Source organism: Mesoplodon bidens (genome assembly GCF_964165515.1).
Source record: "Mesoplodon bidens genome assembly, chromosome: Y".
Taxonomy (NCBI): domain Eukaryota; kingdom Metazoa; phylum Chordata; class Mammalia; order Artiodactyla; family Ziphiidae; genus Mesoplodon; species Mesoplodon bidens.
The window spans coordinates 46,944,412-46,964,475 of NC_138180.1; the positions used below are offsets into that span (position 1 = coordinate 46,944,412).

The following is a 20,064-nucleotide window of genomic DNA, read 5'->3' on the forward strand; positions in this document are numbered from 1 at the left end:
CAAACTCAATCCTGCTACCCTTCATTTTTCCATGGGTGAAACTCTCCATGACTGTTTGATTTTGATGGATTATTTATTAAACCTTCCTGATGACTTGCAAAAATCTGCCTTGACCAGTGCTGATCTTTCCTGGTTTACTAATGGCTGTGACTTTAAACATGAAAACAGTAAATTATGTGCCGTGTATGCAATATCAATCATTTTGAAGTCACTGACACTTGCCTTTGACCACTTCAGCCGAACAAACTGAATTCTATGCCCTCACTCCACAATGTATTCTACCTAAATGTAAAACAGAAAACAACAATACTGATAGTTGATATACTTACGGGGATAGTTTACGACTTTGAAATGTTATGGGAACAATGAGGTTTCCTTACTTCTAGTGGAGATAAAATTTAAAATGGCCCTGTGTGGAACTTCCTTGGTGGCAGACTGGCTACAATTCCATGCTCCCAATACAGGGGGCTTGATCCCACATGCCACAACTAAGAGTTCACATGCCACAACTAAGGAGCCCATGTACTGCAACTAAGGAGCCCGCCTGCTGCAACTAAGACCCAGCACAACCAAATAAGTAAATAAATATTTTAAAAAGGAAAGAAAATGGCCCTGTGTCCAAAATTTGTTGGATGCCATGCTCCTGCCAACATTTCTGCCTATCATTATAGTTCCTGGACATTCTAAGTCCAACTGGGAGCCAAAGGAAACCACCTTACTGAATTTCTGCAAAAAGCACAGCTCTCATGAAGTCTATAGACCAGACTTCTGTCATCGTTCAAAATATTTTTCCCTTTGGTGCAGACCTAAGGGAAAATAACCAGGGAAATGTAGCAGTTGTCCACTGAAATAAAAACTGATTTAGAAATTTTAAAGCTGTCATGAAGGAAAGAAATTCTTATTGGCACCAAATAATGAGTCCCACCAGAAAACCTAAAATTTCCATTATTAACTGCTATATATGAGTTAATCCATTGGTCTAACATTCATGAATCAATATTAGTAGGGAAACATTGGCAAGTCTACAAAAAGCGCTTATCTTGCTTGTTCCACTTGTCCTAACTTTAACCCTGAGAAACATATTTGCCCCATACCAGGATATTTTAATTTACCTAATGGACCATCTCAGGTCTGGCAAATGGATTTCATACAGTTGCCCCCATCTTGTAGATGGAAATGGTTTTCATGTTTTCACGTTAAATTGAAGCATTTCTAGGTGATTGCCTTTTCTGCGGCTAAAGTCCTTTTAGAAAAGATTGTTCCCACTTGGGAAACCCCCCAGCCCACCACAGTGATTGTGGAACCTCCTTTACTGGTCAGTTATGTTGAGAAGCCTGTGCTGTCTGGCCAGTTCTGCAGCATAGACCAGTTTTCAGGACTGGTCAAAAATACAAATGGAAATATAAAGATTCAGTTCGCTAAATTAGTTGAAACTTTCCAAATACCCTGACCAAAGGTAGTGTCATTAGTTCCCCTAAATCTCAGATCTATTCCCTTTAGAATTCACAAGCCTTCACATTTTGATATAACTACAGGACAACCAGGGCCATTGGTCCCTGCTTCCTTTGACCCTCAACTCATAAAGGGGGTTTACTTCACTTTTGCAAAACTCTGATTAAACCCACCAAGAATAATAATGGTTTGGTAGAACAATCTTTCTCTGATTAAACCCACCAAGAATAATAATGGTTTGGTAGAACAATCTTTCCACAGCATGCTCCTAGGAGATGAAGATAGCAAACATTATATTTAACAGCCTAAAGACTTTGTCTATTGGTAGACATCTCCAAAGAGTCCTTCCAACCTCACTGAAAAGGCCCTTATCACGTTATGGACTAATCACTGTGGCATGGAACTTGAAGAAACAGACTTCTGGATTTATGTGTCCCATCTAAAGCCTCAAAATCTGCACCCTGATTAGTGACTTAAAGCTGAGAATTTCTAGGGTATATATAACAGACAACATCTGACGGAGACTGCTTTCCCATGATCTCCACATCAGGTCTGTATAATCTTTTCTGCTGACTGACATAGTACTTACAATTCTAAAGCTTTCTTAGCCCAAAAGAGCTACTTCAAAAATGTAAAGGGCGGGGGGGTGGGATAAATTGGGAGATTGCGATTGACATATATACACTATGGTGTATAAAGTAGATAACTAATGAGAACCTAATGTATAGCACAGGGAACTCTGCTCAGTGATCTGTGGTGACCTAAATAGGAAGGAAATCCAAAAGAGGGGATATATGTATACGTATAGCTGATTCACTTTGCTGTACAGTAGAAACTGACATGGCATTGTAAAGCAACTGTACTCCAATTTAAAAAAGAAATGTAGGGCTTCCCTGGTGGCACAGTGGTTGAGAGTCTGCCTGCCGATGCAGGGGATACGGGTTCGTGCCCCGGTCCGGGAAGATCCCACATGCCGTGGAGCGGCTGTGACCGTGAGCCATGGCCGCTGAGCCTGCGCGTCCGGAGCCTGTGCTCCGCAACGGGAGAGGCCACAACAGTGAGAGGCCCGCGTACCGCAAAATAAATAAATAAATAAATAAATAAAAAAGAAATGTAAACTTAAACTCCATGACTGGGAATCTGGAATTGATTCTCGATTTCAATGAAATTAAAAACTATCATTATAAAATTTTTTAATTTTCTCATTAAAAAACTCAAAACTATAATCTCTGATAAGAAATACTTCCTCAATCTACCTAAGGTACAATTAGAGGAGTGGAAAGTTTTTTAAAGAAAAAAAAAATTTCTCATTCCTCCAGATTTAGTACATTCATACAGTTCTTGCATGGGTGAGACTGGGTCTGTTTTTTGAGGAGTACTTGGAGAGTGCATTTTTTATAAAACCTTTGTTTCTTTGCAAGTAATGGAGGAAATATCACAAGACCTTTTAAAAATTAAAAAGTAAAAAGTCCTCATTTCAGCAATGTTTGCCTTTACTGACATATGATTATCCATTAGTGTTCCCTGATTAACATTTTTTGATGCAATTATAAATTTGATTGTGGACGTCCCTGGTGGCACCGTCGTTAAGAATCCGCCTGCCAATGCAGGGAACACGGGTTCGAGCCCTGGTCCGGGAAGATCCCACACGCTGTGGAGCAACTAGGCCCGTGTGCCACAACTACTGAGCCTGCGCTCTAGAGCCCGAGAGCCACAACTACTGAGCCTGCATGCCTAGAGCCCGTGCTCTGCAACAGAAGCCAACGCAATGAGAAGCCGGTGTACTGCAATGAAGAGTAGCCCTTGAGGGCTTCCCTGGTGGCGCAGTGGTTGAGGGGCCGCCTGCGGATGCAGGAGACACGGGTTCGTGCCCCGGTCCGGGAAGATCCCACATGCCGCGGCGCGGCTGGGCCCGTGAGCCATGGCCGCTGAGCCTGCGCGTCCGGAGCCTGTGCTCCGCAACGGGAGAGGCCACAACAGTGAGAGGCCCGTGTACCGCAAAAAAAAAAATAAATAAATAAATAAAAAAAAAAAAAAAAAAAAAAGAGTAGCCCTTGCTTGCTGCAACTAAAGCAGGCCCGTGGGCAGCAACGAAGACCCAGCACAGCCCCAAATTAGTTTTTTTTAAAAAAGCAAAAGGAATTATATTACTGTCCAACATCCAGAATTTTGCTGCATATTAAGACAAATTATAGGCTAATAGTTGTTACACAGAAGTGCAGCTTCAAGAAATAGAAAGGTGGGAGTTTTTTTGGTTTTGTTTTTCCTGATCAGAGTTGTATCTCTGTGTGCACCAACATATAAAAATTAGAAATTACAAGGTATGAACATTTACTCCTTTGCATTATTTGCAAGGTGGGTCAGATCAGAGATACAGCTTTTCCTTTCCACTGCCTTGTTACTAAATTCCATGTTTCATTGAGTCAGCAGGGCCACCATGAATGTGCACATCCTGATAGCAGCCAAAATTCAGGAAAGGTAACTGTATACAATAATTTCAGTTCTTGCTTTTGGGGATGGATATATGTGGAAAATCATTGAGAATAAATAGCTACTCACACATGAGAGTCAGAACATAGTTCTCAAAACTTGAGGCTTTTTTTCTTGCTTCCTGGAATTTCATTCCTTGGCGTGAGAAACGCATTCACTTATGACTTTTTTGTGTTTTCTTTTGTTTGGCTGCAGTAGTGAAAGAGTCCTAACTACTGAACCACCAGAAAATTCCCCATTTATGACTTCTGAATGAAAGCTTTAAAAAAACCCAAGAAACAAAAAAAGGATTACCTCAGGGTTGCTATCTCAATCAAGGCTTTTGTGTCTCATTATCTCCCTTTTTAGATCTCAGGAAAGAACTCTTAACCTCTGATCCTTTGCTTCCCAGAGAGTCATACTACTTCTCAGCCTCTCATTTTCAGCTAATGAAAGTGTGATTAAAAAGCTTCAGGCCAAGGGCTTCCCTGGTGGCGCAGTGGTTGAGAGTCCGCCTGCCGATGCAGGGGACCCGGGTTCGTGCCCCGCTCTGGGAAGATCCCACATGCCGCGGAGCGGTTGGGCCCGTGAGCCATGGCCGCTGGGCCTGTGCTCCGCAGCGGGAGAGGTCACAACAGTGAGAGGCCCGCGTACTGCAATTAAAAAAAAAAAAAAAAAAGTGCATCTGAGACCTGAAGGAGACAAATGCAATCCACATTGGGCAGACCACAAGCAAGACTGGCCTAGGTGAGAAGAAGGGCATTGGGAAATTTTTTTCACTAGAAGGGAAAGTTACCTTTAGTTATTAGCAGCTTCACTGAATCCCCACATTATTCACCTGTAATTTATTATTTACTAATTTTTAATATGAAAAACCACCTTACACCAGCTCAACTCGGTGCTCTGTGGTGACCTAGATGGATGAGATGGCGAGGGGTGGGAGGGAGGTCCAAGAGGGAGGGGATGTATGTATATTTATAGCTGATTCACTTCATTGTACAGCAGAAAGTAACAACATGGTAAAGCAATTATACCCCAACTAAAAATAGACTTGTATAACGGAACCTCTATGTTCCCATCACCCAACTTCAACAATTATCAGTATCTTGCTAATCCAACTTCACTTACCGTTTTCTGTAAAAAGAAATCCCAGATTTCTTTTAGCTTTTCGTATGTCAGCATGTTCCTGAACTGATAAGGTCAAATTATTTGTTTACATTAACCTCAAGAAAATGGCTCAAATGTGAAGCACTAGTGATCAGGAAAATATCAATTAAAACAATTAAGTTGAGGTGACTCAGGTCTCCCAAGGGATGGGGGTCAACGTATTTCCCTCTCCACCCCACCAGGATCCTGGGGAGGGGAGGGGCGGGCAGGAGGGGAGGGTGCAGTGGAACTGCGGCCGCAGGGTTCTTTGAAGAGTGCATCCGGAATGCGGAGCTGGAGGCCAAGATGCCGGTCATCATGAAGAACTCCGTGTACATCCACAAGGCGGCCACTCGCCGCATCAAGAGCTGCCGCTTCCACCGGCGCCGGTCCAGCACCTCCTGGAATGACGTGAAGCCGTCCCAGTCCTTCATGACCTCCCAGCTGGAAGCCAACAACATGGAGGAGCTGAAGGAGGTGGCCAAGCGGCTCAGCCGGGACCAGCGCTTCCGCGAATCCATCTACCACATCATGGCGACCCAGCCTGGAGCCCCCTCTAAGCTTCCGCCGGCGGGAAAGTGATGGGCGCCCCTCCCCGCCGCCCAGGTCCTTCCTCACTGGGGGCAGGAGGGAGGGGGAGGGGGAGGCCCGACTCCACGCGGCTCCTCTCTGCCAGCGCTCCACGTGGGGGCCAACCTCACCCGCAAAGGACAGGGGCGCCACCTCCCTCACCCTCACCCCAGACCCTACCCTTGGGTCACGTCAGGCCAAGCTGGGTGCCGCCTGGTTGTCATGGTGAAGCAAGGATGGGGCCTGGCGGCACCGAGAGACTTCTCTGGCCGGGGAGTGGGCTGGGCGGGGCCCACCACCACCTTCTGCCGTGCCCGCTGTACTTCTCTGTGACTTTGCCGCCCTCCCCACCTTGACCCTTGCTTCCCAGGGCTTCCCAACCCTCTTTGCTTCTGAGATCCACAGGCGTCCCTCGGTCAAGGCCCTTCTTTGACCACACCGCGGGGCAGGAAGAAAGGGAGCTGGCACAGCCGCTTCTGGGCCGGTGGCCTACCACCCTCGCCAGACACACCGTTCCTGGGGCCGGGCCCTGGCTGTGGGGCCACCTGCTCCCTGCCCTCCTCAGGGGGACTCGCCCACCTGCAGCCTCCGCGCCCTCCTGGGAAGATGTGGCCCTGACATTCCTCCTGTGCGTGTACCGAGGGCCCTGGGCGGGAGGGAGCTGTGGCCAGCAGCGAAACTGAGGTCTCTGCCAGAGAACAGGCAGCAAGTCAGGGAGTGGAAGAAGGCAGCGGACTCCTGCATTATCGACTCCTGGCCGGGCAGGGAGGCTGCTCCCTCTGGCTGCCTCGGCCCTGCTGGGCTGGGGGACCCCAGAGGTCTCCCTCCCAGCTGCCCCTCCTTCGGTCACCTTGCTGCCTCCTCTCCTGCAGAGGCTTTACCCAGTGAAACAATGTGACCACGAGCCCTGGAAGATGGGGGTGCCATTCATTGGCCCAGGGTCATCAGAGGCGAAGCTGAAACATCTGTTCGCAGCTTTTGTAGGAGGCACTGCCCTCCAGGGTGCTAAGGACTGTGTGTCCCTCACCCATGGACAGACTGTCTGTCTGGCTCCTCTCCCTCCAGGCCTTCCCTCCGAAACTGCCTGAGTCTGTTGGTCTCTCCAGTAAAGGCGTCTCCCTGGGGTCAGGGTGCTCAAGGGCACGGGTCGTATTAAAGGTGCTGATTCTCTGCTGCTTGGACAATGGAGCCCAGTCTGAGAGGTGGACAGATGGCTGCAGGGCAGGGGCCTGCAGCCTGTTCTGTGGGAAAAGGAATGTTACTGACTCAAAACATGGGCGTGTCTACGGCTGGGCCAGCCAAGGCCAGGCAGGCTGCCCTGCTCTGCGGTCAGGACCGCCTGGTGAAATGAACCTCATCAGTCCCTTCTCAGCGGTGGGTGGACTTGGATGACCTCAGCCAGTCTCTTACGAGCCTAGGTGGGAATAGGGGTGGAGGTGCTTCAGAATCAATGCATCTGAAAGGCATGAGTCTAAATGTAAAAGCTTTAAACGTGTAGAAACCTGCATAAACCTGGAACTCACTGATCTAACATGTATGTAGGATGGACTTTAAAATGAGGAAGCTTTAGAAACCAAGATTACTATTTTATTTTCTGTTTTTAAAGAATTAAATTAATAATGGTTTGTTCTTGGAGAGAGATCTTTCCGAAATTTTCAAAAGCACTTCCCGGCCTGGGCAAGCTATTAACCAGAGAGGAAAGTGCTTTCTCATGCACATTCGCCAGTCTCTAATTTCTTTCCTCCTATCTCACCCTGTAGCTTCCACGCCTCAGGCAAGCCTGTGTTATCTTCAACCAACTGATCAATCCATAAGTATTTATTTGTTAAAAACTTACTCTGTACCTAGCACTGTAAATAGAAAAAGAGTAACATCTCTATGTGAAAATATGTAGGGGTGAAAATTACTTACTGGAAATATATGGATCTGATTTTTTACAGAAACAAAACCCTATTCCTTGGCCGATTAAAAGTGTTTCCTGCAAAAAAAAAAACAAAAAACAAAAAACAATGAAGTTATCAATACACACCCACCTGCATATCTAAAATTTAAACATTAAGCCAAATATGGTGAGGGCATGGAGCAACCAGATCCCTCATACAACTGTGGAAGAAGTGTAAAACAAGAATAAATGCTTTAGAAAACTGTGGAAAGATAGAGGTCATGCAATCCAATTCTAGTTTATAATGTATCCACGAGATATGAACATGTCTTTCATAAAAGTTGACACATGCTATCCTGGACCAAACTCTACTTGTGCTCCTCTGAGCATTTTCCAACTAGGCCTCAACTTTTGGACATCCATTGTTCCTCTGTATTGTCCAATTTTAACAAGAATCCTAAGTCAGTTTAGCTGAATCCAGTCCTCAGTATCTGGTCACTCTCGATGACAACAGCGTTCTTATTTCCCCAACACCCGGCAGGTGTTATCTAATTATTACCCTAAATCCACCTTCAGCAAGTCCTGTTAAGTCAGTTAAGAAAAATACACCCCCCCTCCCCTTGTTTCTTTCCTCTATCCACTGACATTCCCCCCACCCCACCCGCCTTGCTCCTTGGGTATATACATTCCCATTTGCCCATGCGTTCAAAGTAATTGAATCCAGTCTTTCTTCCACACTGCAAGACCCCACATAGACCCTCCTGAATAGTCTTCTTTAGTCTCTTTAACAAACATCATGAATAATTTGAATAATTTAACATAACCACAACCTGGAAACAACCCATGTGTTCAGCACACAACAGAATTCAATATAGCAGTTAGACCAAGACAGCTCAGACAATATTTTATCTCAAACATGTAATGCTGAGTGGAAAAAACTGTACAAGAACCTAAACTGATCTCATTTACAGGATGTTTAGTAACAGACAAAAGCCAGTCTACAGTGTTAGAATTAAGGATACATGGGAAGTTAGATCTAAAGCTTAAACACACACACACACACACACACACACACACACACACCTATTACATAAAGCTATTGTAATGTTAAGATATTAAACTGGTTTGGTTCTTTAACAGTATGTCTTACTTGGTAGTGGCTGCAAGCATCAGTGTGTGGTAATAATGATTTACCAGCCAACTAAAGGAACCAAAGTTGGAGACTGGGAACCTCTGCCTTGTCTGTTACCTGTTCCAATTAATTCTTGATTCTTAAATAGATCAGTGCAATACATGCTATATAGGTCTTTTAAATTTCTGCGATTTATAATAAAAATCCTGTTTCTCTATATCCTCACCTTACACCACCTTCATTTATTCAAATACTTAAAACAGGAATACTACTTGCTTCATGAAGAAGTATTTCACAAATGGGTTTGGCAGATAACCAAGAAATATCACTTTCAAACTCTTTAGGTTGAGAGCACAGATTCATCTCTACCTCTCATTAAGCCACAACTGACAACAAAGATTGTATTCAACTCTTTATTTTAGCAAAACCAGAAAAAACACAGAACATGCAGTGCTAGCATCTAAAACTAATACTTTAAGCAATTACTAAACTTACAGTGACTTGAGCTTCGATGTTTACATATAGCAAATTTAATTCCGTTCTTATTTACTGAAAATATTGCTGGCTGACAAAACTGAATGTAAAAGTCACTGATTATGGCAATACACAAAGATAACCACATGTTTGAGAACTGCACTTTGCCAGACACTGAAAACCAAACCAAACAAGGTATGTACTAAATAAAACTCTGAGAACCTTTGAAAACATGGACATTTCTTATCAGTGTTTAGAAGTGTTTCGTTAATATTTTAAGACAAAGGTATCAAAACCTTGCCATGCTGTAATTTCAAGTTGCCAGTTTTGCCTTAAATTTTGTCAGAAAGTTACAGCTACCTACATTGCCAATGCTGGGTCTGCTTAATATGACTCAAGTTTAATAGGACTTAACATTAAAAGCTCACACTACCCTGAAATGTTTTATTTCACATTTGGTGACATTCAACATTCAAGTGCCAGTGTTTTTGTACTTTTGGTCAAGTTTCTTTAAACTTCCAAAGAATCACTTTTAGGCTTACAAAAATAAACATTTGTCAAAATGTTCAATAAATATTACACAAACTAGCAGCAAAAAGTATCTAAAACCTGTTGTGCGCAAATAGTTTTCTTCTCAACTATCATTCCATGGTCCCAAATAAAATTTTAGAATCTAGTTCTTACCACGCTGCGTTCAACAATTTCCAAGAGACAAAATAAGATTGGAAATTTAAGGACACGCACACAGACATATATATAAAATTCTCTGAACGTGCAATAAAATAAGTATTTTGTAAAAATGTATGGGCAAAATGTACAAGAGTCTAAATCTATACTAGTTGAAATAGCACCGTTAACAAATGACCTCAATACTGTCAAGTGCACCTACAATAAAGTTTTAGAACAAGGCACAATACGCTTGAGAATCTATTGCACTTTAAGAAATTTTTGCCTTCTGAAGCCATTGTAAAGATTAGCTTATAAAGATCACTATATTCCAACCACAAAATCAGCATAGAATTCCAAGTGGCAGAGGCATTTTTAGTTGGTGAACAATCATCTTTGGCCAAATTTAGCAGAAAGTGACTAAAAATACAATGGAAACCTATGCAACTAAAATACATTAAAACTGCACTATATAAAAATAACACCTTGTGCAGTTAAGTACATTATTTCCAACCTGTGTGATCTCAAGGAGTTCAGCATTTGTTGTTATTCTGATTTACAAACTCTACAAGTGTAAGTCATTTTAACATTTCAACACAGCTTACACAGAATAAAGAGAATCTGCATTAAAATAAAAGCCTGCTGCACAATCCCTCCTGCTCATATTCTCTTGACCAAAAAACATCAACACTAGCATGCATTAAAGACCAAAATCCAAGCAGGTCCTTAAAAGGACTGGTCACTGGCATGGTCAGCCATTTTACCATCTCAGTTTTATTTATGGCAGGCATTAAAAACATCTAATTAGATAAAACTTCCCCTAAACACTTTTGTTATCCGAACTTTTAAACTTTCCCTATAATATGCCCACATATGCCTAGCTTAGAATAACCTAAACATTAATAGAGGAACTGCTGTATTTACTTGCATTAACTTCGAAGAGTGCTTTGAAAAACATATGGATGTATTCATAGATGCCACCTCATGACTGGAACGGCTTATTTAAAGATTAGAAGTGCCTATCCAGGACAGAGTGAGCAAGTCAGAACTTCAACTTAGTACAGTCTGCCACATTAGAAACTAATTCTGCTGTAAGATGTTTCCCTCTCCACTCTGCAAGTTATCAAAAAGTCCTAATGCAGGATACCATCCAAAATTTTTTCTCTATAATATCTACAGATGAATTGATGATTCCTGTTAAGTTGTATCACATCTGTGCGCCAAGGTTTGATTTTAGCCCAAGTTCAGTTGATCTACTTTGTCAAAACAATTGAAAACTCGAGCATTACTGAGGCAACAGGACATCAAAATAATAAGTTGCCTAAAGTTAAAGTCACAGTACATTAACAAATAAATGATCCTCAGTCACAAAATTATAAATGCAGTTTGGGATGGAAATAAGCAGGAGGGGAGTTAATTCAAACTACAGCAATTAAGTTTTCAAACCAACTTAATAGGATTGTTGACTGTTCCTTTCCTTTCTTCCTTTGGCTTTGAGCTCCCTTGAATTTTCAGGAGAATCACAGTTGGTAAAGTACTGCTAGTTCTTGAAGGTACACGGTATAGTCTGGCTAAGTTACATGTGGTTTCCATATCAGCTTTTTCAAAAGGGTGACTTTGCTGTGAAGCAGACTCAGTGGCCCCACCAGTCAACACCCTGAGAACTGCAATTTCCTCCATATCCATCATTACTGTAGAAGCCTCCATAGCCACCTATCAAGAAATGTTAAAACAGACAAATTAGGTCAGCCTTTTAAAGTATCTTTTCTCTTGCTTCTCAACTACTTTAATATAAGCCTAATAAAAAAGGATTAACTCTTAGTGTTGGTGTTTGTATTCCTTTTTTTTTTTTGCGACACACAGGCCTCTCACTGCTGGGGCCTCTTCTGTTGCAGAGCACAGGCTCCAGACGCGCAGGCTCAGCGGCCATGGCTCACGGGCCCAGCCCCTCCGCGGCATGTGGGATCCTCCCGGACCGGGGCACGAACCCGTGTCCCCTGCATTGGCAGGCGGACTCTCAACCACTGTGCCACCAGGGAAGCCCTGGTTTTTGTATTCTCTGAAATAAAATTTCTCCAATAAATTACACTTAGAAAAACAAGGCGGGGGAAGAAAGCCCTTGCCAAAAAATAAAAGGGGAAAAAAATTAACATTACCTCCACCAAATCCTCTGCTGCTGCCACGACCACGTCCACCACTGCAGCTGCTGCTTGCGTGACTACTACTAAAGCTAGAACTGCCAGAACCGCTACTTTGTCGATAGTCTCGGGCACCAAATCCTCCACTGAATCTGTTATTATAAGGAAAAAGATAAGATGGTGGTTTTATAAATACAAAATTGAATTAAAATGACAATTTCCATGCCTCAACTTCCCAATCCTCAGTTTGAACTCAATTTCCTTGATAGCGTTCTGACATCTAACTACTCCATGTCACCCTCTCTAAAAATATCCCTTGCCCAAAGTATGTAAGTAGTGGTAGTGTTTTAGTTATTTAACCTTGGACATAACTTCCTACCCCAAACAAATAATATTAATAATGAAAGTTCAAAACAATGTGTACCTCTTAGAACGCCCACGACTGCTACCCTTATAGTGGTGTTCATAAGCCATATTTTCTAACCAAGATGGCACTTCTTGTTTAGCTTCAGCAAGAAGATCCAACAAATCCTTTGTGATATTTATATTTCTTTCATTGAAGAATGAGGTGGCCAGACCTACAAGAGTCCAAAAAAAAGTACAATAAGTCTAGGTTTCCATAGTCATATCAAACATTAATTACAACACAAAAATATAACATTGTAATTTGCAATATAATCAAATTAGAAACTAAATCAAAAACTTCTAAATGTCTAACATCTGATGTCAGCTTCCCCTTGAAAGTAATGTTCTAATATTTAAATTTGTGTTAAACCATGAAGCAACTGAAGACTTTACCAAGGTTTCCTACACGTCCTGTACGGCCAATCCGATGTACATACTCCTCAATATCACTTGGCAAATCAAAATTGATAACATGTTTCACATTTGAAATGTCTAGTCCTCTTGCTGCCACCTAAAAAAATAATTTTTGTTAAAACACAGCAATACTCAAACATGTTTAACTGAAAAAAAAATTAAAGTATACACACAGCAGTAGCCACTAGAATCGGGCTTTTTCCTGAGCGGAACTGGTGAAGGGCTTCCTCTCTATCTCTCTGTGATCGGTCTCCATGGATACTGGTACAAGCATACCCTTCACGGTATAAGAAATCCTCCAGAGAATCAGCACCCTTTTTGGTCTCCACAAAAACTAAAGTCAGTGAATTCTCCCCTGAAAAATTATATAAAAGGTTTTCTTTACTAATAGCAACTTTGCATCACAAATATTAACTGGTTTGTTAGTTCTCTCTGCACTCAGTAAGGATGCACTTGGAGATAATTAAAAATAAGCTTGGTTTTTAATGGTTAGAAAAGTGGGCAAAGGAAGGGTGGGGTACAGGCTCAAGAAATACAAACAGAGTCTCTTTATACCTAACAATATTATTATTCATAATTTTACCTGTTGCATTTAAGAGGTCAAGTAGAAATGACCGTTTTTCTGACTCTTCTACCCAAACTACTTTTTGTGTGATGTTCTCAGAGGTAGAGCCAACTCTACCTACGGCCAGAAATATATATTCATCCAAGAAATCACGAGCAAGCATCTGGAAGAGGGAAGAAGGTGTTATTTTCTACTTTAATTGTTGAACATTGTCTGTTAATTTATCACTTACAAACACAAATGTTCTAAAAAAAGAACTACCTGAATTTCCTTAGGAAAAGTAGCACTAAACATCATGGTGTGGCGGACACCCTTTGGTGGCATAGTATCTTCTTCAACTATACGACGTATTTGAGGTTCGAACCCCATATCCAGCATCCTATCAGCTTCGTCCAACACTAAGTATCTGTTATGAAAAAGACTCAGTTAAGAATTTGATGAGAAACTGTTGACTACAGTTGTGTATATAATTAATTATGCTAGTATATTCATTTTAATATTCTAGCTTCATAATTTAATACATGTGAAACACAGACAGAACACATAACCAAATTAGCTGTTGATTCTGTTCCAATGAATCATACAGGTTAACTCTAATGCTAATAAAACACTACAAAACTGATGTTCACTAGTATAAACATTAGTTACAAACCGTACATAAAAATTCACTTACTTGCAGAAATCTAACCCAATCTTTCCTCTTTCCATCATATCCACCAGGCGTCCTGGAGTGGCAACTAACAAGTGACATCCACGTTCTAAGTCTCGAATCTGCTGACCAATATCAGCACCACCATATACCACACAAGGACGAACTCGAGACCGGTATGAAAACTACAAGCAATAATTTATTGTTATAAAAACATCACTAGAATCAATGAAAAAGACAATAATCAGTAAAAATGCATATTTACTTTTCTGGCTTCCTCATAGATCTGTACAGCCAATTCTCTTGTTGGGGCTAAAACCAAGGAGACTGGATATTGTTTACGGCGTCCATACCTTCCATTTTCCTAAGGAGTAAGGACAATTTATACGTTAAGCTCAAAGACTCAAAACTTTTTTATTCATTTCTGAAGTTCATGACAGCAAAATCCCCTCTGTAATTTAAGGATTACATCCAAATAGGTGTTTCCCTTGAGTAAATAGACTGAAAAGGAAATAAAGTACATTTGGCTTCATTTAAAAGAATGGTGCCAACAGATATCTACAAAAATTTTTCTAAGCAAAAACTACTTATTTTATAAAGGAACGGAATCTTTACCTTCACAGCCTTCAAAGCTTCACCTGGACCATCTGTATAAATTTGACTCAAGATGGGCAAAAGAAATGCTGCAGTTTTTCCAGACCCTGTTAGAAAATACTGCCTTATTACGTTTGAATAGTAATTAAAGTATTCTAAATACCCTTTTAGTGAATAAAAAAAAAGAATTATTTTACGCCTAATTTTCTGAAATATATAGCATATTTATACAGCTAAGCAAAGAATGCCAAATGATTTCTGTTCTCCATCTATAACAATGCAATCAACATACACTCTTCTGCAATTTAATCTGTACAACACAAGAATTTTTCTTCTAAAATGGCATCAACTTCCATTTCAATACCTCCTTGTGTTATTCTGTAACTGTCAGAATGTCAGCAAACTTTCTGAAGAGTCTAATAACAGAGGACTTTGCAGGTCATTCTGTTACTTTGCAAAATAAAAGCCATGGGTACTAATTACTGTACTAGAACTTTATTTTAAAAAACAGGTAATAGCGTTGGCCCAAAGGTCACAGATATAAAAGACATAGTTTATTTCTTAAAAAAGAAAATATTAAAAATAACAAATGGGGCTTCCCTGGTGGCACAGTGGTTGAGAGTCCGCCTGCCGATGCAGGGGACATGGGTTCGTGCCCCGGTCCGGGAAGATCCCACATGCCGCAGAGCGGCTGGGCCCATGAGCCATGGCCGCTGAGCCTGCGCGTCCAGAGCCTGTACTCCGCAACGGGAGAGGCCCCAGCAGTGAGAGGCCAGCGTACCACAAAAAAAAAAAAAAAAAAAAAGATTGCAGTTTATATATTTATATATACATACCACTATATAAAAAGAAATTCAATACGTAAGTTTAAGATTTGCCATCTTTTACCTATGCCAAATTCTGATAGAGGAGTAAACACTATCTCAGCCCTCTTATTTCCTAATTCATGAAGTACTAGGGGACAGGAGGCACCTCTTCCTTTCTCTGTCCACATTTTTATGAATCATAGACTCTTGGCTCTTCGCTGATTGTGGATTTCCTATTACTGCTAACTTTCCCTGCAGTGCGTTCACAGGAGGGGAAAATTATGAACTCAGTGGAGAGAATGCTAGCAATATTAACTGGCTGATAATCTGCTGTAGAATTCCCCAAGATGCCCTGATGAAAATACAAGTTTCACCCAAAGAATCCAAAGAATTAAGAGACATCCCCAGCTAATCTTTACCTGACTCTAAATCAGGCTAAATATGGAACTCAGGCCTCCCTACATAATGTACTGTTTTTAGAGCGAGTCAAGTTATTCTTCATTAATGAGCTTACCTGTTTGGGCACAAGCCATCAAGTCTCTTTTTCCTTTAATAATAGGAATGGCATGTTTTTGCACTGGAGTAGGACGAGTGTAACGAGTAAGCTCGATGTTACCCATGATAATTTCTCCCATCTCAACATCACTGAACTGTCAATGAAATTTAACCAGGTTAATCAAATACATATAAAACTAGAAATGCCTTATGTTCTGCTGCAGTTTATGTGTTTTATGTTAACATGAGAACGTAAGTAACCAGCCAAATGTCTATTTGTGGTTAAATGTATAGTTGCTTTGGATTTTACGTTAAAGTATCAAAGTATTTTTAATAAAGTGGACTCCTGAGGGATCTAATCTACGACAAAGTAGTTCTGATTTTTCTTTTTTATATTTGACACATTTTCTGTTTTAGGATTACTCAAAATGGTGACATTAATCTCAGTCTGTCCTTTTTCATAACCCAATGAAATTTTTAGCAGTAGTTTTAAAGAACAGTTAAAAAGTGAAACAAAACAACTTACACTTTCAATATGTGGAGGACAGTTATTGCCAGTAGCCTCTACTGGTATATCATCATATTTCTCAAAGTTAATCCCAGTGTTTCCTCCAGAAAAGAGTTCCCTGAAACCAAATCATTACTACATGTATCATACTATGTGGTAATTTTCATATCAACATATCAAAAACTTACTGCTCCAGGGACTTCCCTGGTGGCGCAGTGGTTAAGAATCTGCCTGACAATGCAGAGGACTCAGGTTCGAGCCCTGGTCTGGGAAGATCCCACATGCCGCAGAGCAACTAAGCCCATGCACCACAACTACTGAGCCTGCACTCTAGGACCCGTGAGCTGCAACTACTAAAGCCCGCACACCTAGAGCCCGTGCTCTGCGACAAGCCACCGCAATAAGAAGCCCAGGCAGCGCAACAAAGAGCAGCCCCCGCTCGCCACAACTAGAGAAAGCCCGCACGCAGCAACGGAGACCCAATGCAGCCAAAAATAAATTAATAAAATAAAATAAAAAAACAAAACAAAACAAAAAAACTTACTGCTCCAAGCGTTCACTTGGTGGAAGTGGTTTTGACCAATCGTCTTCATCTGACTTCTGACACCAACGACTGTGTCCACTACGTTCAAATTTGCCAAACCCTGTTCTGTCACCACGACTGCCAGTACCATCATAGTCATTCCGTCCACGATCATCAAACCTAAACAGCACAAGCAACTGATCAGAATATGTCATTTGGCCAATATCATATTATCATCTCTCCAGAAACATACTTGTACATTAGTAATTGAACTATTGGTCACAAGTAACTTTCAAAGATGTCAACAATTCAATATTGGGTAACTCATTTGTGAAATAACACTCTCTAATTAACCTGCGGTTATGTATAATTTATACATCTTTAATTAAAAAGCAACGGAATAACATATTAATGTCAACTAAGTTATATCTGGCTATATACACGTGACAAGACTAAGGTTTTTTGGTGTTTTTTTTGGTGGTATGCGGGCCTCTCACTGTTGTGGCCTCTCCTGTTGCGGAGCACAGGCTCCGGACGCGCAGGCTCAGTGGCCATGGCTCACGGGCCCAGCCGCTCCGCGGCATGTGGGATCTTCCCAGACCAGGGCACGAACCCGCGTCTCCTGCATCAGCAGGCGGACTCTCAACCAGTGCGTCACCAGGGAAGCCCAAGACTAAGGTTTTTAAGAGTTTTAGTCCTATTTATATAAAACAGTATAGGACTAACTGGATATTAAGTTCTTAAGATCAATATATCACACTTGTGCAATGACTATGATTAAACTACTATAGAGAAGCCATTAAAAAAATAAAATTAACATTCACTACACCAAGTAAGCATACTCTTAATGCCTGTAATTCCTGTTTAACAGATTAAATGTAGTAAACTTTTGTTTAAAATCTAATCTATAGCGGGACTTCCCTTGCAGTCCAGCAGTGGTTAAGACTGCACTTCCACTGCAGGGGGCGTGGGTTCGATCCCTAGTCAGGGAACTAAGAAAATCTTATCTATAATAGGATGGTCTGTTAAATGAAAAAAAGTGATTAAATGTCAAGGAAAGTACAAAGAATGAGAACACATCAAACTAAGAACTGATTCCTCAAATGCTACTGTATACACACTCACAAGCTGAGAATAACTTACCTTCCCCTTGATCCACTTCCTCGATCACTGAAGTAACTGGACTTTCCTCTAGAATCTCTAGACCCGAAACTGCTGTAGGCATCCTTGTCTCTACTACGACTCCACCCTGAACTGTCCTTATCATAAAATCCTTCCAAAAAAAGTAAAAATTAGTACAAGATTCCAGTCTTTTCAAAGACAAAGCCTTCCTTTATCTTATCCTTGTGGGGCCAAGGCTAATTGGAATTATTATCAAAACACTGGAAAAGAGAACCAAGATTGAGATAATTATTTTGATTAACAAACAGAGTTTTCCTATCTTTAATTCTCTTTTCCATTAGAAATTATTATATTAAGCAAAGTAACCTCACGGAATAAGAACAATGTACTGAATACCACCCCTAAGAGGGTAATAGTTTACATGAAACACAAGTGTACTACTGATACATTACATACCATTATCATACTAAAAATTTAAGATTTTCTTTTTAAGTGTCAATGTTTGATATCTACCAAAACCAATAAAATAGAAGCTTACTCTAAAGTGATTATTTTAACAAGACGGTGTGACAAGCCCTCATTTTTAAAGATATGACTGCTCTCAAAGGAATGCCAAATCCACCCCTCCCCCAATTTTTAACCTCAATGGCAGTAGTTAGATCAGCTCTAAGTTAGCTTTTTAGTTATGTCCCATCCCTAAATATTAATCTCAAACCCTGAATACAAAAGTAGGTCAATTTAAAATATATACTATATGGCATATATAAATTTCAGAATTCCCAACTAAATAAAACGTTATTCTGTTTCAGCGTTAACCACCAAAGTAACAGTTCATGTAACTTTCACTGTGCTCTGCATTTATGTATACTATTATCAAATCGTAAGAGTCCAACAATATTTTCCCAAGTATAAGTTTAGTGAGAACCAAGTACACCAAGGAAAAAATAAAACTCCCATTCTTGCCTGTTTTCTTTCTGGACATGTCTCCAGGCACATCACAGATAAATAAAAGGAAGGTGAAGGTGACAAAAAGTTAACTCACTCAACAAATGATTAAGTTGAGAATTTAACTAGATTCATACGTTTCATTAAATATGCTGAAGTTTACAAGTTAATGAAGTTACTTTCCCTCTGCTTTATAGCTCCATCATGAGCCAGCCAATTGACGAATGGTCTTTGCTAAGCGGAAAAAAGACTGTTAAGATTTTTAAGGATCTTCCATTTAACTTCCTAAGATGCTGGTAGTACTCCCCCTTTGAAGCAATTACAACTTAGATGCAATTCCAGCCAAATATTCTGAGGAATTCCCATGATGAAAGAAACTGCAGTTACACTGAAAAAGGAATCCTCTTATTACCCAACCGATGTTCCGGTAGACATATACAGACTTAAAAGTCTGCAGCTAGAAACAACAGACTACATATGGAGGCACCATATCCAACCACAAGCTAGTTTATTTCCACCATTCCCACCACTGCACCCCAACCCTTCTTTATCCACCACCTTTTGGCTTCAAATAGTTTTCCTGACCTTTCCTTCTCTTGAAAATTTCAGGAGACCCGTGTTGGTTAATATACAGCACTCAAATCATCATCACAACAGTATGTTCCTAATAACTTAATCACTCTACACTAAAAACTTAATACTGAAAGACACCAGGTGTTTTAATAACATTTCAGACAAAACCTTTCAAATGAAGAAGTTCAGCAAAAAGGTGAGACCAGACTTCTCCAACCTACTGAGTGTGCACAAAGATGCAACACCGCAATTCCCAACTATTCTGCAATAACCCCATTTTCACTGAGGCAACGTTTTAAGAGCAGAAAGTAGGACTTGTTTTGTGGTCTGTTTTACATAATAAGGCATCCCCAGATATACAAACACACCTGTTTCAGACTGAAATCAGGCTATCAACGTTTACAAAGAGATGAAAAGCACTTGTAAAACTAACAGTTTGGGCTCAAAGCTAGTTAAAAGAAATAAAAATGAAACATTATGCAATACTAGATGAACTCTTTCAAAGTTAGGAAGCGCTAGTTCTTAAAAACAGAAAG

The 20,064-nt window shown here is 40.8% G+C and overlaps 1 protein-coding gene across 2 annotated transcripts in view; it reads right to left on the reverse strand.

Annotated features, from left to right (window-relative positions):
- LOC308609723 (ATP-dependent RNA helicase DDX3Y-like) overlaps positions 1 to 20,064 on the reverse strand; it is a 38,029-nt gene that overhangs the window by 13,364 nt on the left and 4,601 nt on the right. The window contains exons 4-17 of one of the 2 annotated variants that reach the window (XM_081223433.1): positions 18,032 to 18,161; positions 16,910 to 17,068; positions 16,384 to 16,483; positions 15,877 to 16,012; positions 14,578 to 14,663; positions 14,228 to 14,326; positions 13,987 to 14,147; positions 13,575 to 13,719; positions 13,332 to 13,476; positions 12,922 to 13,103; positions 12,728 to 12,845; positions 12,354 to 12,507; positions 11,948 to 12,081; positions 9,064 to 11,504 (exon numbers count right to left, since the gene is read on the reverse strand). In XM_081223433.1, the coding sequence (XP_081079559.1) occupies positions 11,425 to 11,504; positions 11,948 to 12,081; positions 12,354 to 12,507; positions 12,728 to 12,845; positions 12,922 to 13,103; positions 13,332 to 13,476; positions 13,575 to 13,719; positions 13,987 to 14,147; positions 14,228 to 14,326; positions 14,578 to 14,663; positions 15,877 to 16,012; positions 16,384 to 16,483; positions 16,910 to 17,068; positions 18,032 to 18,161 (1,829 nt within the window). In that variant the 3' untranslated portion in view covers positions 9,064 to 11,424. Of the gene's footprint in view, positions 1 to 9,063; positions 11,505 to 11,947; positions 12,082 to 12,353; positions 12,508 to 12,727; positions 12,846 to 12,921; positions 13,104 to 13,331; positions 13,477 to 13,574; positions 13,720 to 13,986; positions 14,148 to 14,227; positions 14,327 to 14,577; positions 14,664 to 15,876; positions 16,013 to 16,383; positions 16,484 to 16,909; positions 17,069 to 18,031; positions 18,162 to 20,064 lie in introns of those variants that run through there. The other variant, XM_081223434.1, reaches the window with a different exon arrangement.